The sequence below is a fragment of the Microcaecilia unicolor genome, chromosome 5 (genome assembly GCF_901765095.1).
Source record: "Microcaecilia unicolor chromosome 5, aMicUni1.1, whole genome shotgun sequence".
Classification (NCBI taxonomy): Eukaryota; Metazoa; Chordata; class Amphibia; order Gymnophiona; family Siphonopidae; genus Microcaecilia; species Microcaecilia unicolor.
Window position 1 is genome coordinate 307,657,961 of NC_044035.1, and position 16,732 is coordinate 307,674,692.

Consider the following 16,732-nt stretch of genomic DNA (forward strand, 5'->3'; position numbering starts at 1 on the left):
CAGTTCAGTATTTTGCCTTCATACTTTTTATTTCTAGTTCCTTGTGTCATGTCTGTTGTGTCATGTGTTTTTCATGTGTGATTAAGGTGCAGTATTCTGCTAGCGTGTAGTATTTGCAGCCCTTTTTGTTTTGCTTTTTTTCACGAGGTAGTGTATTGGTGTTTTAGAGCCTGGTGTAATTACGTTCTGCCTTTTCCACGCATAAGGTTGTAGCTCGTCCTGTCCTTGGAATTAGTGCTGTTATGGTGTAGTATGATATGAGTGTGTTTTTGCACAAGTTTGTGTATAGCGTTTTGCAGTGGAGAGATTGTGTGTTGGCCTTACTGAGGTGGCACCAAAAACATCAGAAAGGGTGTAGAGCCTAATCATGACACACTACCTCTTGAAGGATCTACATATAGAGCCTATGCATTTCTAAGGTCAACACTGGTATAATATGGGAAAGGGGGTGGGGAAATAGCACTGGAGATGAAGAGGGGGTGCTGGGTAAGGAGGAAAGAAGGAAGGAAGGAAGGGAGAAAGAGCTGGCTTGATATCTCATACATATTCATTATGGTTAGTCCACAAAAAAGCTAGCTCTTTTTCCCTTACTTCCTCCATATTAGCATACTCATTTGCATATCTATACATGCAAATGAATATGCTAATATGATCCGCCCCATCCTTTGCCCCCCCCCCCCCAAATGAAACAGTCAAACTACGCCTATGGAGGCAGCTGTTTAGACCTTTGAGATCTAAGACCAGGTGTTTTTTCTAGCGTAAAGGTACACGGTACTTAAAATGCCAGTGCACCCTTTAGGGGTGGGGTGATCACTGAGGGAACCCAACCCACAAAAGCCAAGCCCCTGCAAACTGTCACAGAATCTAAGGACAAGGCAGAATTGGTGTGTAGGGCCTGAGCTCTTTCATTAAACCTTGGGGACCATGGTTCAATTTTAGTAGACAATGGAAAAGGTGCCGGTACTCAGTACCCCCAAGTACCCCCTCAAAAAAAGCCCTGAATAAACTAAAATATTTAATACAGCAACACAAATATAATCATCTGCAGACTGCAATTACTTAGGCTAAGCTTCTCAACCAATCCCAATGCCACTAAGAGCCTTCGTTCATTTGTGACCATAATCACATCTTTAATGTAGAGTTTTCCACTAAAATGTTGGAGTCCATGGTCATTCTCTAATCTATGGTTCTTGTATATTCTTTTCTAGTGAAAAAGGTACCAATACTCAAATGCCAGGCCACCCTTTCTACACCCATTCTGCTGTAATCAGGTCTGAATGTCTGGATGCATCGGGAAGGCCTAGGACCTCTAGGCCCACGCATGATCAATGAAGATGAAACTCCTGGACGCTGAAGCAGAAGGGTTCTCAATGGAAAAGCACTACCATGCCTCAAAAATAAGAGTACTGAGCCCCTCTTTATGAAACAACCTCGGTACTTTCGGGTTATCCCCTCCTCAGGAGGGAGCTCTCTCTCCTCTAACGGCTCCTTCAATGATGGCTGCTCTGAATAGAACAAGGCCACACCAGTTAGAAGAGAGAAGCAGAGATAGACCTCCAGGAGTAGACAGATGAGGTTAAATGAGGTCTCTTAAGAGCTGGAATGGGCAGCAGGGTGAGAACTGAAGCATCTCGCAGCAACTCTGTCTGTCCCTGTTTCAGTAAATAGACCTACTGTAAGAGCAATATAAATTCCGGAGAAACAAAGATCCTAATGCAGCTGAATTCTCTGTCGGACTTAGAGGTTGTAAAATGGCAGCTGTGCTTCAGGGCTAGTGTTAGGGGGTAGAAAAGAGGGCAATTGAACTGGGCCCCCATACTACAGGGGGCCCCCAAACCTGCCTCAAGCTGAAGGCAGCATACATTGAAGACCAGCTTTGGGGCCCCCTCTCCAGTTTCTGCTCTGGGCCCCTGAATGTCTAACACCAGCCCTGTGTGCTCCGCACATTATCAGACAAAGGTGGTTCCTCACTGCCAGTTGGCTCCAACAAAATGGTGCCTGTTCCCTGCGCTCTCCTGTATCAAACTGTGCACCGGTCCTGCCAGAGAGTCCAAAGTCCCCAGTATATTGGATGTTGGCCCAAATCTGAAGGTGTGCTGCTGCTGCTGCGTTCCCCCCCCCCCCCCCCCATGTTCCGCAGTATTCCTGGCTTGCACAAATTGCAACACCTCGACTCGGTTGGTGGGTCCCACAGCGGGAAAACTGCTTACAATCTCCGCAAGAGTTGTCATTCACCCCGACTAGTACAAGTGTAGCACAACACAGTCCCAAGTGATGAGTCAGGATCCCAAGTAGAACTTGCAGCACTTCAAGCAGTTCAGTCAAATTTAGTTGTATTTACCAATGCCAGCTTCTTCCACTAAGCTCACAGTCTCCACAAGTCTTAGCCCAGAAGAAAAAGAATCTAGACTGATGCTCTGCCCACGTTCTCCAGTAAGCTTTTTTTTTTTTTAAGTTGTTCTGCTGGAAAGGAGAACTCCACAGTAAACAGGGGAGAGGTGAAGGGAGAGAAGAATTTGTAGGGCACAAAAAACAAGGATCTGAAGACCTCCAGATATGACTCTGCAGACTCAAGCCACCTGCAAAGTTCAACTGGGGACCAGTTGATCATCTGGACCAGGAGTAAATCACTCAGAACCAGAGGCTGAAAAGTGTATCCAGGTACCTGCTGGAGATAGAAAATAGTGAGGCACAGGACTGGATTCCAAGAGAAATGTCTCAGCTCAGTTTTCAATTCTCTTTCACCTGCGAGTTGATGGACACAACTATCTCAGAGGTTCTGAAATACAGGGAAGCTATTTAATGGAAGAGGTTTATAATATCTTAGTAGAATGGAAAAAGGAACAATTATTTACTCTTTCAAATAGTACAAGGATTAAAGGAAGATTGCATAAAATTAACTGGCAGCAGAAAATGTATGTAAATTTTTCACTCAAGTCTTAAAAGTTTAGAAAATAAAATGTCCCTCCTTAGTATATTCTGAAATCCTGGTCATAAGAGTTAATTGTCCAAGTTTTTTTTTAAATGTTGCTCTCTTTTATTGCCAGAGGCCTGCAGGAACCAGTGTTGAATTCTATCCGGTGTCTGGTACCAGCGATACACAAGCTTGCAGTTGTTATCTTGGACATTAGCTGCAATAGCTTCCATAGCATCCCAGTCTGAAGACTCATATGACACCCCCAGTTCACTCTCCCACCTCTTACAATGTTGGAAGGTAGGCTAAACAAATCACACAGATCTCTACAGAGCACCAGTAAGTGTCTAGTATATCTGAAATCTTCATATATGTTCACCAATTCAATGTATTCCCCAATCAAATGTTTACTCTGTTAAAAAAAACAAAAGAATAACTTGACAATAAGCGAAACGATGCTCCTCAGAAAAGATGAAACTCTCGTTGCAATGCATAAAAGGCACAAATCTACCATCATAATCCACAAACTGTCCCAGATGTACCAACCCTCTAGCTTCCCAAATCTTGTACACCCCAGAAGTAAGCCCGGGGAAAATTATTATTATTTATATCACTTATACCCCACAATTTCCCACCACTGGCAGGCTCAATGTGGCTTACAACGTTTAGTTAACAAACAGGAAATTACAATAAATGGAAAGTGATACGAGGGGCGGAAAGGTACAGGGTTAAGAGAAAGTAGTTAAGTCCACAAGATCTTTAGAGGAATTGGAATCCAGGAATCACAGAGGCAGGACGGGATCTTTAGGGTACGCTTGCCCAAATAAGTAAGCCACATGAGCCTGCAAATAGGTGGGAAAATGTGGGATACAAGTGCTACAAATAAGTAGGTCTTGAGAGACTTCCTGAAAGTCAAATGATCTTGAACCGTTTTTACAGATTTAGGTAATGCATTCCACAAATGAGTGCTGATATAGGAAAAGGTGGAAGCATATGTGGTTTTATACTTGAGACCAGAACACGTAGGGTAATGGAGGTTTAAGTATGAACGAGAAGATCGAAGCGAATTCCTTGGTGGTAAGTTGACAAGGGCATCCATATATGCTGGAGCTGCTCCGTAGAGGATCTTATGGACTAGGGTGCAAATTTTAAAAGTTATTCACTCCTGTACAGGAAGCCAGTGTAATTTCTCACAAAGAGGTCTGGAACTGTTAAACTTTGATGCTCCGAAGATAAGTTCAGCTGCTGTGTTGTGTCGTAAAGGAGTATAGTGGGATACAGGGAAATCCTTATGAGCCCCCAGGGAGTCCTATATCCTCAGAATATGAGAGGTAGCTGGTTAACAGTCATCCAGCAATCTACTCCACCTAGGAAGCCACATAAGGGATCCCAAAGGAACAGCACCTAAGACCTGCTCCAATCCTATTCACAGTTCATAAGAGTGGTTCCGAAACCATTCTAACCAGCAGCACAAGCTTCGGCTGCCTTATAATATAACCTAAAATGGAACCCCCAGCCCACCTGATTCACGGGATCTGAATAAAATCTATGAAATTGAGGTTTCTGACCCCACTCCCCCCCCCCCCCAAAAAAAAAAAAACTTCAGAAGAAGTACATTAAGTGTTGCCATACTGGGACAGACTGAAAGCCCATCAAGCCCAGCATCCTGTTTCCAACAGTGGCCAATCCAGGTTACAAGTACCTGGCAAGATCCCAAAATTATGCTGCTTATCCCAAAACCATACAATACATTTTATGCTGCTTATACTAGAACTAAGCAGTGGATTTTCCCCAAGCCTACCTTAATAACTGCTTATGGACTCTTCTTTTAGGAAGTTATCCAAACCTTTTTTAAACCCCGCTAAGCTATACTTTACCTGGAACTTATATTCTGTTCACACCTAAAACGTTTCAGAGCGGATTACAATAAGAGAACCAGTAACAGTAACTGGGAAATAGAACAGTAAAAGATTAAAATAATCCAATAATTTTGTAGTCAACAATACAGTTCTGCCATAAATTAATTTCAAAACTGTTCAAAACAAAACTAAGACAAAAGATATAGTAAAACTTGATAGCAAATATTTCTTAAGGTTTAACGGTTTTTATTCAGGATCAAGAAACTAATCGACACTGAAGAGCTAGACAAGATGAAACAAAAACATTCTGTAACTGTCTCTGTATATTTTTTTAGAAAATGAATCAGTGTATGACTGGTCTTATGTGTGCTTTCCTATTTTATGGCATTCCTTTTCTTTCCTATTCTAATTTTTATTATAACATTTTTGATTAGCTTTGAAGGCAACTCTCTTCTTCAGATCAGAAATTCAGGAAACTGTAAATATCAGTTAATGTACAATCTACAGAATTTGTTGCCATATGTTATGGTCATGAATAGTGGGCAATTAGGAGCAAGGCAGACTTTGAATTTGCTAACAACTTCTTTTGACTGGCTGGGCGACTAAAGAATTAGAACAGGGGAGAGCACTTGTGTGGGACTGCATAAAGGTTCAATAAGGCACCACTTTTTCTAGCTCACCACCCATTGCATAAAGAAATCTTTTCTTAGATTACTGCCATGTCTGTCCTCTTTCACCCTCATCTTATGACCCTTCATTCCAGAATATCTTTTCAAGTGAAGATACTGAAATTAGTGCAAATGATAGGTCAATGGCTAATCAAGCTTGGTTACCTAATCTCCTGGGTAGAGTAGTGTCTAAACAGATATTAGTTTTTCTGGATCATTTCTCCAGGTTAGATGTGGCCCTGTCAGGGTTGAGAAGAGATCATAGCACAGAAACAGCAGCCTTTCAGCAGCCTTCGATTGGGTGCAGCATTCTAAACTTATTTTGCAGATATTGGACAGGGAGATGTGGTCCTGAAATGGGTCACTTCTTTTGTCAGATAGAAAAATCAGGGTTGAGTATCAAGGGTCACTTCTAATTGGATTATAAGACAGAGGTGTCACGAAGCAAGAAGATTGTGAAAAATTACAAGAGGACCTTACGAGACTGGGCATCCAAATGGCAGATGACGTTTAATGTGAGCAAGTGCAGAGTGATGCATTTGGGAAAGAGGTGCCTGAACTATAGCTACGTAACGCAAGGTTCCACATTAGGAGTCGCCGATTAGGAAAGGGTTCTAGGTGTCATCGTTAATTCGTTGAAACCCTCTGCTCAGTGTGTGGAGGCAGCTAGAAAGCAAATTGAATGTTAGGTGATATTAGGAAAGGAATGAAAAGCACTTAGAACGTTATAATGCCTTTGGTAACGGAATTCAAACATACGTGGGATATGCATAAAGGAATCCTGTGCAGTAGGATTGGATCCTCAGCAGCTTAGCCGAAATTGGGTGGTGGAGCAGGTGGGGGAAGAGGGTTGGTGGTTGGGAGGTGAGGATAGTGGAGGGCAGACTTATATGGTCTATGCCAGAGCCGGTGATGGGAGGCGAGACTGGTGGTTGGGAGGCGGGAAATACTGCTGGGCAGACTTGTACGGTCTATGCCCTGAAAAAGGCAGGTACAAATCAAGGTAAGGATACACATATGAGTTTATCTTGTTGGGCAGACTGGATGGACTGTGCAGGTCTTTTTCTGTCGTGATCTACTATGTTATTATGTATTGCTCCATGGTGCGACCGCACCTCGAATACTGTGTGCAATTCTGGTCACTGCATCTCAGAAAAGATATAGTGGAATTAGAGAAGGGCAACAAAAATGATAAAGGGGATGGGACGATTTCCCTGTGAGGAAAGTCTAAAGTGGCTAGGACTCACCAGCTTGGAGAAAAGACATCGGAGGGGGAGATATGAGTGAAGTGGAATGGGTAAATGTGAATTGCTTGTTACTTTCCAAAAATACTAGGACTAGGGGGCATGCAATGAGGATACAAAGTAGTAAATTTAAAACAAATTGAAGAAAATATTTCTTCTCTCAACATTTAATTAAACTCTGGAATTCGATGCCAGAGAATGTAATAAAAGTAGTTAGCTTAGTGGGGTTTAAAAAAAGGTTTGGATAGCTTCCTAAAAGAAAAGTCCATAAGCCATTATTAAAACGGATTTGTGGAAAATGCACTGCTTATTTCTAGGATAAGCAGCATAAATGTACTGTTTTGGGATGTTGCCAGGTACTTGTAATCTGGATTGGCCACTGTTGGAAATAGGATGCTGGGCTTGATGGACCTTCAGTCTGTCCCAGTATGGCAAACTTTATGTTCTTATGTGCTCAGTGCACTCATGCTGTTCAAAAACATTTTTTTTTCAATCTCTGTAAGGTTTATTACCCAGTTTGGTTGGGAGTGCAACATAGATGAAGATGATGTGCAGTTAATTATTCCGATGAGGGGTGGTGATATTTTGGTGAGACATCAGATTTCATGGTTGGAAAGAATCTTTTATTGACTGGTTTAGATCAAGTGGATTCGTTATAAAAAGTAATTTATATACCCAGAGATCCTTCATCTAAATTTAGATCTGACATTATGTGGAATCTCTATTGAAATTGTTACTGAGAGTGTAAGAGACCTAGGTGTTGGATTTCTTATGGTTTTGACTTTTGACTCATGTTGAGTGATTGATGACTTAAGGGAAACTGCGATGGTTGAAAGGTCTGTAAACCATTTCTATCTCTACAGTCTGTGACTAATGTCTTTTTTTTATCTTCCTTGAATATTTGCAATTCTGTATTGTTTGACTGAGGAGTGCAGTTAGCAAGGCTGTGCCTAGGGTCTCTGGCGCCCCCCTGCAGACTATCAGTTGGCGGCGGCGGCGGCGGCGGCGGCGGCGGCGGCGGCGCCCCCCCCCCCCCCCCCCCCCCCCCCGTGAAAATGATCGCTCACCACTTGCCACACTGACAGGAATTGTCAGCAATATTCTTAGAAACAAATTGCTATACATTGCAAAATAAGATAGCAGATGTAAATTCTCAAAGTGGACATATTCCAAACACTAAAATGAAAATAAAATGATTTTTTTCTACCTTTGTTGTCTGGTGACTTTCTTTTTCTGATCATGCTGGCCCAGTATCTGATTCTGCTGCTATCTGTCCTCTTAACTCCGTTTCCAGGGCTTCCTTTCCATTTATTTCTTTCCTTTCCTCCTTTCTTCTTCATTTCTGGTCCTCAGCTTCTGCCTATTTTCTTCATCCATGTGCAGTTTTTCTCCTCTCTTCCTTTTCCCTCATTTCATCTTCATCTCTCTTCCCTCTCCTCTATGTCCAGCAATTTCTCCTCTCTCCCTGAGCCCTGCCCTCCCATCCATGCTCCTCTGTCCCCTGCCCCCTCCATTCATCCTTTCCAGCAATTCCCCTCTCTCCCTGAGCCCTGCCCTCCCAATCCATGCCCATCCATGCTCCTCTGTCCCCTGCCCCCTCCATTTATCCCTTTCCAGCAATTCCCCTCTCTCCCTGAGCCCTGCCCTCCCAATCCATGCCCATCCATGCTCCTCTGTCCCCTGCCCCCTCCATTCATCCTTTTCCAGCAATTCCCCTCTCTCCCTGAGCCCTGCCCTCCCAATCCATGCTCCTCTGTCCCCTGCCCCCTCCATTCATCCCTATCCAGCAATTCCCCTCTCTCCCTGAGCCCTGCCCTCCCAATCCATGCCCATCCATGCTCCTCTGTCCCCTGCCCCCTCCATTCATCCCTTTCCAGCAATTCCCCTCTCTCCCTGAGCCCTGCCCTCCCAATCCATGCCCATCCATGCTCCTCTGTCCCCTGCCCCCTCCATTCATCCCTTTCCAGCAATTCCCCTCTCTCCCTGAGCCCTGCCCTCCCAATCCATGCCCATCCATGATCCTCTGTCCCCTGCCCCCTCCATTCATCCTTTTCCAGCAATTCCCCTCTCTCCCTTCCATGACCCCCCCCTCGCATCCATGCTCCTCTCTCTCCTCTCACTCCCATGTCCCAGTTGGCCTGGCCCGCCCTCTTCTCCCCTCCCCCTTCACATCCATGCTCTCGTCTCTCCCCTGCCCTCCCGCTCCCATTGTTCAACTGCCCGCCCTCTTCTCAGAAGAAGGCGGAACACAGCGAGGGGAAGGCTAGCGACATCGGGAGCACCGCCTCTTTCACTGACGCTGCGCTGCCAGAACCGCTACGGAGGTACATTTAAAAAGAAAAAAAAAAGAAAAGGGATGTTGGGGGGAGGGCGAGCGAGGTGAGCATGGTGCGGCAGCGCCCCCCAGAGGGAAGCGCCCCCCTGCCATGCTTACCTCGCTTACCGTGTTGGCACGGCCCTGGCAGTTAGTACATGTTCAAAGATTTGCAACACAATTTACAGCGTGATGCTGCTGCAGGTTTTGATGAACTTAAATCCTTAATTCAGGATCTCGGGTGGTCTGGAAGATCTTGGCGTGAGAGTGAAAGAAGTGGAACAGCATTTGGAAGCTCATGAGGAGAAAATGGACGAGTCTGCAGCCCTTACTGCTGAACAAGCAAAGCAGATTGAAGCCCTCACAGACAAGCTAGTTGATATCGAAAATAGAACACGCAGAAATAATGCCTGATTTCGGGGAATCCCTGAGCCAAAAGATGATGAGGATTGTAGCACTGTGATTCAGGACAGATGCAAACAACTCTTACTCAAGCTCCCATCCACTATAGTTCCTTACGAGGCTATCAAATTAGAGAGAGAGTGCATAGAGCAATGGGACTGCCTCGCTCGAACTGCCCGCATGATACTATAGCAGCTTTCCATTCTTAAGCAATTAAAGAGAGGATCCTATCTTTGGAGTGCATGGAACAATCTCCCAGTCTAAGTGGACATGAGAACTATGTCTGAATTCAAGAAAGCGTGAAACAAGCACAGAGGATCTCCAAGGGAAGCAAAGACTGTAAAGTTTAGTAGTCTGTATGGATAGGCCGTATAAGTCCTTACCTGCCATCAATTTCTATGTTTCTTACTTTTGGAAGTGAGCAAAAAGAAATCTCTCCCCACTCAAATCTGCAAAGTATTTTCTGGTGACAGACTGGCCACTGTCTGACAAAATGCTAAGTTCTACAGACTACTAGTCTGACCAAAATGGCACTATTCTTATAAGAATTCAATAGCCAAAACCAAAACAGAGAAAGTTAATATGAAAACATGAAAGAAAATTACAATTCTGAGACAACAGAATAAATGGACAGACGAAATTATTGAAATTAGGATGAAGAAAGCTATGGGGTTAAAGACATAAAACAGAGAAAAGGAAGGAGCTGGCAACACAGAGATCACTGCCTGTCCCTTCTGAACTTCTTAAACAGCCTAAAATATTCCAGAGACAGCAAGCCCCCAACATAACCCAACAGCCAAGAATGACCCAAATAGAACAGGGAGATTTAACATACATGAAAGGGAACAACAGCAATCAAAGATCGGCTATTAAAGCTTTATGGCATTAATTGATTTCTCTCACTCCATGTCTAATGCCAAAAAAAATGTCCTAAATTTAAAAAATGAAGTTAAAGCTTACCACAAGTTCCAAAGTAGGTTAATAGCTTCATTGGCTATATCTTCAGTGTAGTTTTTGGTCAGCTCTCTCTTTTTCAGAGATGAAATCATGTTTGTGTCTAATCCAGTGCTGCACTGTAACAAACATTAGCACAAGTATCACATAAGCAAACAAAAACATCAATCCAATTCTCGATTTCGAGAGAAAAAAAAAGGGTTAGTAAAGACAAAATTCAAGGCAACATGGTGTAATTTGGACTCCAATTGATTTCCTTTAATCCAGTCCAGATTAGTAGGTTATATCCCCCTACCTGCACAGAGACAGAGATCAACTTCTACTCAAAACCACTCAAAGCTCTAAACAGATTAAAGTCCTATACTCACATCCCACTATTAAACTTCAAATGAATAATATAATTTCCTTCCCCCTCAACCCCTCACAAGGTACTAGACAAGGATATCCCTTATCACCTCTATTTTTCAATATTGCCCTTGAACCACTTCTAACAGATATAAGAAACTCTCCTACTATCTCCAGTCCTACTGTAGGGGTCCATCACCGCCAAAGTATATGCTTATGCAAATGTTCTCCTAGACACATCTCCTTCTTTGATACCTTGAGGCATATTTTCAAAGCACTTAGCCTTCCAAAGTTCCCCTTATACCCTTGATAATATTATATTAACAACTAGTATAAAAGGCCCGTTTCAGTAGGCAATGAAACGGGCGCTAGCAAGGTAATCCCCCCCCCCCTGCAGCGTCCTTCCTGTCTCCCCTGCCCCCCCTGCAGCCACCCATCTGGTATCAGGACCCCCTCCCCACCAACCCTCCTCTGCCCCTGCAGCCACGCATGTGCAGCGGCCCTCCTCTCTCCCCTGCTCCCCCTATGTCCAGCGACTCTCCTCTCCCCCTGCCCCCCCTGCAGCCACCCATGTCCAGCAACCCTCCTCTCCCCCTGCAGCTACCCATGTCCAGCGACCCTCCTCTCTCCTGCCCCCCTGCAGCCACCCATGTCCAATTACCCTCCTCTCCTTTCCCCTTGACCCCCTGTAGCCACCCATGTCCAGCGACCCACTTCTTTCCCCTGCCCCCCTTGCAGCCACCCATGTCCAGCAACCCTCCTCTCCCCCTGTCCCCCCTGCAGCGTCCCTTCTGTCTACCCTGCCCTCCCCTGCAGCCACCCATCTGGTCTCAGGACCCCCTCCCCACCTCCCTCTTCCCTGCCCCCCCCCCCGCAGCCATCCATGTCCAGCGACCCTCCCCTCCCCCCCCGGCGCATCACCCAAACCCCTACCCCCCCCAGCGCATCACCCAAGCCCCTACCCCCCCCCCCCCCCGGGCACATCAACCCCCTCGCAACTCGCAGCCGCCAATACTAACTCTGTCCGGCCGCTGCTGGGTCTCCTGTTGAGCAGCAGCAGCCGGTACAAAAAGAAAAAAGCCAAAAAAAGATTTTAAACCTGAAACACGGCTCCGTAGACAGCCATCTGGCATTGGCTGTCATCTCTGCAGCCGCTCCTCCTCTTCCCTCTGATGTCGCTGCGCTCCTCTGGGGTCTTCCTGCAGGGGCAGTGACGTGGAGGGGAGAGGAGGAACGGCTGCAGAGACAACAGCCAATGCCAGATGGCTGTCTACGGAGCCACGTTTCAGGTTAAAAATCTCTTTTTTGGCTTTTTTCTTTTTGTACCAGCTGCTGCTGCTCCACAGGAGAAGCAGCAGCGGCCGGACAGCGTTAGTATTGGCAGCTGCGGGTGGCGAGGGAGTTGATGTGCCCGAGGGGGGGGGGGTAGGGGCTTTGGTGATGCGCCGGGGGGAGGGTCTTGGGTGATGCGTCGAGGGGGGCACTTAGAGCTGATTGGTAGGCAGGGGGAGGAGTGTTTCCCTACTCCTCCCCCTGCCTGGCTCGCGGTTTTGCAGGGCAGGGCCTTGGGTGTTGCGCCAAGGGGGGGGGGCACTGACAGCTGTTTCCCAGGCAGGGGGAGGAGTAGGGAAACACGCACCGCGTGTTTCCCTACTCCTCCCCTTGCCTTGGAATCAGCTGTCAGTGACATCACTGACGTCAGTGCATTCTAAACTGCCTAGCAGGCCACCTCCGAGGGAGCCACGGTACCAGGCACATTAGAACGTTGGAGGTGAGAATTATTATACAGGATTATTTGAAAATATTCGGATACAAACTTAACACGTCAAAATTGGAAATTCTAAGCTTTAAACTGTCCTGTCAAAGACTTAATTAACAGATATGGTTTTCAGTGGGCCTCAAAATCTATAAAATACCTATAAAATTATAGGTATTCTATAAAATTATAACCACAGATATTGGCGGGTTTTTACCGAAGGTGTTCTACACAATAGCGTGAATAATCATTTCACCTTGGGTGATATACCCTGACTGGTTGGTTTTTCCAATCTTTCATCATTTTATCTATAATAACTATCTAGACCCCTGAGGCAGGCATTCTCACACCAAAACACGGCCCTTGTCAGGTCTTTTTTCATAATTAAAGGACTCTATCTCAATCCTGAAGGCCCAGCTGTGCTTTTTCTTGTTGTAATAATTATAACCACTACAGAATTAAAAAAAAAAATGATCTCCTTATGTTTATCACAATGGGGAAGGCTTGATCTAATGATTGTATCAAAATCAATTACACCTTGAGTATGCTTCCTTTCACACTTCCCCCAGCTACTTACAAATCAATTGAACAAAATACTAACTTGTTTTTTTATGGGCTTATAAAACTCCACAAATTGCACTAAAAAAAAAAAAAAAATTAAAGGTGCCCCAAATTGATGGAGGTGTTAATTTTCCTAGCTTCATGGATTATCACTGTGCTTTCATTCTCCGCCAGTCCTCATTATGGATTACATGTAATGACACCTCTAATATGCTTTTATGGTTTAAATTTGAAAAAGAAGTTGGGATGGAATACCTCCTTTATATTTACCGACAACTCATGCTGCCATAAGGGCAATTGTAGTGGTGTACAGTTGGGTACAGTATTTTTTTGCGAGTTTTGGAGGGTTGACCATACATTATAAGGGGGGAGAGCAACAGTGAGATGTGTACCTGGGACCTTTAATGTGAAGTTCGCTGCAGTGCCTCCTAGGGTGCTCCACTGCTCTGTCTGTGTGACCAGCCTACTACGAATGCTGGCTCCTGCTACATCCCAATGGCTTGATTTTGTTTTTCCACTTGGATTTTTTTCCCCAAAAAAATGGTCCAAAAAGAAAGACACAGCAACATCTAGCACATAGTCTTTTTTTTTTTTTTTTGGTGGGGGGGGGGTGAGCATTTTGCTGTTTCAAAACAATCACTATATTCACCACTTGAATTTTGAACGTTTTGAGCAAAAAAAACATTCAAACATCAAATTGCAATGCCCCTCTGTTTTCTAATGCAGGCACATTTTTCTGAAAGACAAAACAGAGTGAGGGACTGAATAATTTTTTCCCTTTTCAGGCAAATGTATTCCAAACTGCTACTATACTTTCAACTATTTGCCCTAATTTGGGAGATAAGGTACAAGAAACCCTGTATTTCTTCTGGCATATCTAGTTTACAAGCTATAAAGTGCGAGTCACGGTCTCCTCTCATAACCTGTTTTGGCCAATAACAAGGTTTCAGAAATGTACCAATCTTCTCTGTAGTATTTACCCACTCATCCTCTTAAAACTGAAGCACTAATGCAGAGAAATTATGTCTTTCCTCAGGCTTCCTCCTATTCTTTTTTTTTTTTTTTTTAATATATTTTTTTATTAAAGATTGCTCAAATACAAAATAGCCAACAATCGGCTGTTCATCAACATTTTTTCTACATCAAGCTTGTTTAATTCTAACTTTAACTTTCCCTCCCCTCCCTCCCTATCCCAGTGGTGTGTTTGATTGTTCTTTATACTGTTCATAAAGTGTCCATATTTTGTTGAAAATCCGCATGGAGCCTCTTCGCATGGCTGTCAGCTTTGACATTTGGTATAAGTACTCAACTCTTCCAGTTGCTATTTGCAATGTTGGTGGTTGCAGCTGCTTCCATGCCCGGGCTAGTCCAAGCCTTGCTGCCACAAAATATTGAGTCGCCAGTCTGTGTTGCCATCCAGATATCCCAGCTGGTTTAAAATGTAGAAGGCAGTGTTCTGCCCTCCATGGGCATTGTCTTTGTATAACTGTATCAACCAGCTGCAGTAACTCTTTCCAGTATTCTTTTATTTTCTCACAGGACCACCAAATATGTAGGAATGTGCCTCTATGGCCACATTCCCGCCAACATTGACCTGATGCTTCCGGGAACATCTTTTGCAGTCGGTCTGGTGTGTAATACCACCCATAAAACATCTTAAAACCATTTTCATTCACCGTTTGTGCTATGGATGACTTAAGTAAATATTTATAATTACTTTTCCACACCATTGTGGGGTATGTATTCTGCAATATCTCTTCCCATCTTTTCTGGTATAGTACCTGAGGATCAGTCTGTCCCAGCAGAGCCAGGTATATACGTGTTATCCCTCCTTTGCCTCCTCCTCTAATAATCGCATGTTCTAGATCTGTTTCAGCTAGGTCTAATTCGTCCTGCGCTTTCTTCTTAAGGAAGTTACGCAGATTAGGCTTCCTCCTATTCCAAATCATGGGTAACAGGAGTTTGGAAGGGAGATCCATCTCACCTGTTTTAGAAAACCTCATTTTATTGAATTTCAAAAAAATTATAAAACTGTTTTTTTGGTACATCATTGATCAATTCACAGAGAAAAATGAGTGGGTAATAAAGTATCAAGTCAATGCCATTTGTGATCCAGTCTAAGTACATAAGTACTGCCACACTGGGAAAAGACCAAAGGTCCATCAAGCCCAGCACTCTGTCTCCGACAGCAGCCAATCCAGGCCCCAAGAACCTGGCAAAAACCCAAAATTTAATAACGATCAATGGACTTTTCCTTCAGGAATCTGTCCAGACCCCCTTTAAACTCAGCAAGGCCAGCTGCCATCACTGCCTTCTCTGGCAATGAGTTCCAGAGTCTAACCACGCGCTGAGTAAAGAAAAACTTTTTCCCGATTTGTTTTAAACCTACCACATTCTAATTTCATCTTGTGTCCCCTGGTTCTATTATTGTTAGAAAGCATAATCAAACGCTTCACATCTGTCCGCTCTACCCCACTCATTATTTTGTAGACCTCTATCATATCACCCCTCAGCCGCCTTTTCTCTAGGCTAAAGAGTCCTAGCCTTCTTAACCTCTCCATAAGGTAGTCGTCCCATCCCTTTCATCATTTTCGTCGCCCTTCTCTGCACCTTCTCCAATTCCTTTATATCTTTTTTGAGATGAGGCGACCAGAACTGAACACAATACTCCAGGTGTGGTCGCACCTTGGAGCATTATAATATCCTCATGCTTGTTTTCCATCCCTTTTCTAATAATACTCAACATTCTGTTCGCCTTCTTAGCCGCTGCAGCACATTGAGCTGAAGATTTCAACGTCCTATCCACGATGACTCCCAGATCCCTTTCTTGGTCAGTAACTCCTAAAGCGGAACCTTTTTTTTTTTTTTTTTTTTTTAATTCTTGGCACATAACAATTAACTCCCACACAAAAATGTTTAACACTTACCTCTCTCAAAAGTGCAACAAGAGGTGTCATAACATCCTGGGTTACCATGTCATCACAAACCTCAAAACCCCCACAAGCACTGAGGTTCCTAACAAAATACAGAGACATAAATTAAGACAATTACATGCACTACACCAAATATTTCAGATATGAGTATCTGAGAATGATACAGCTGTAAATGCAATTTTTTTAAAATAAGAATATCAAAACAAGGATGCATTTAATACTAACAGCCCTGCTCAGGTTGCTTTTTTTTTTTTTCTTTCTTTCTTGTTAAAAAGGAAAACCTTAAGCACTGCATTCTAAGCATTTAAGTAGGAGAATATAGTTTTGGCATATCTTTCTCCAAGCTTTTTATTCTGATACAAAGTCAGATTTCTCATTGTACTCCAGCCAGAGTTCCACATTTTTGCACAAAATCTGTGCTCCGAGGCTGGATGGCTGGCCTCCCCGCACCCTGACCCTTGGTGAGCCCTCCCCAGCCCGTGGCAAAGGCAGGCAGACTGGTTGGCTCCCCCACTACCCTCCCAGGTCTACCTGAGTATGCCCTGGTGGTCTAGTGGCCTCTCTAGACAGAAAAGAACCCTACTCTTTCTTGCCTGCTGCTGCAACTCTCTGGCTCATGTTGCAGCTTTTTCGAAATGGCTGCGAGACCTCAAGCTGTAATCTCAAGGACTGTCACAGGAAGTCTCGGTGGCCCTTTGGAAAAAACAGCAGCACCGGCCAAGACCAGTGGCAGCGGGCAGGAAAGAGTGGGGTTCTTCCCTGCCAGAAAGAGGTACTCCCAT

At 44.3% G+C, this 16,732-nt stretch overlaps 1 protein-coding gene across 1 annotated transcript in view; it reads right to left on the minus strand.

The window, feature by feature from the left end:
- The window catches only part of HEATR3 (HEAT repeat containing 3), a 65,628-nt gene that overhangs the window by 42,282 nt on the left and 6,614 nt on the right, over positions 1-16,732 (minus strand). Inside the window, 2 exon segments of the mRNA XM_030204356.1 lie at positions 10,362-10,474; positions 15,945-16,032. Of these exon segments, the coding sequence (XP_030060216.1) occupies positions 10,362-10,474; positions 15,945-16,032 (201 nt within the window).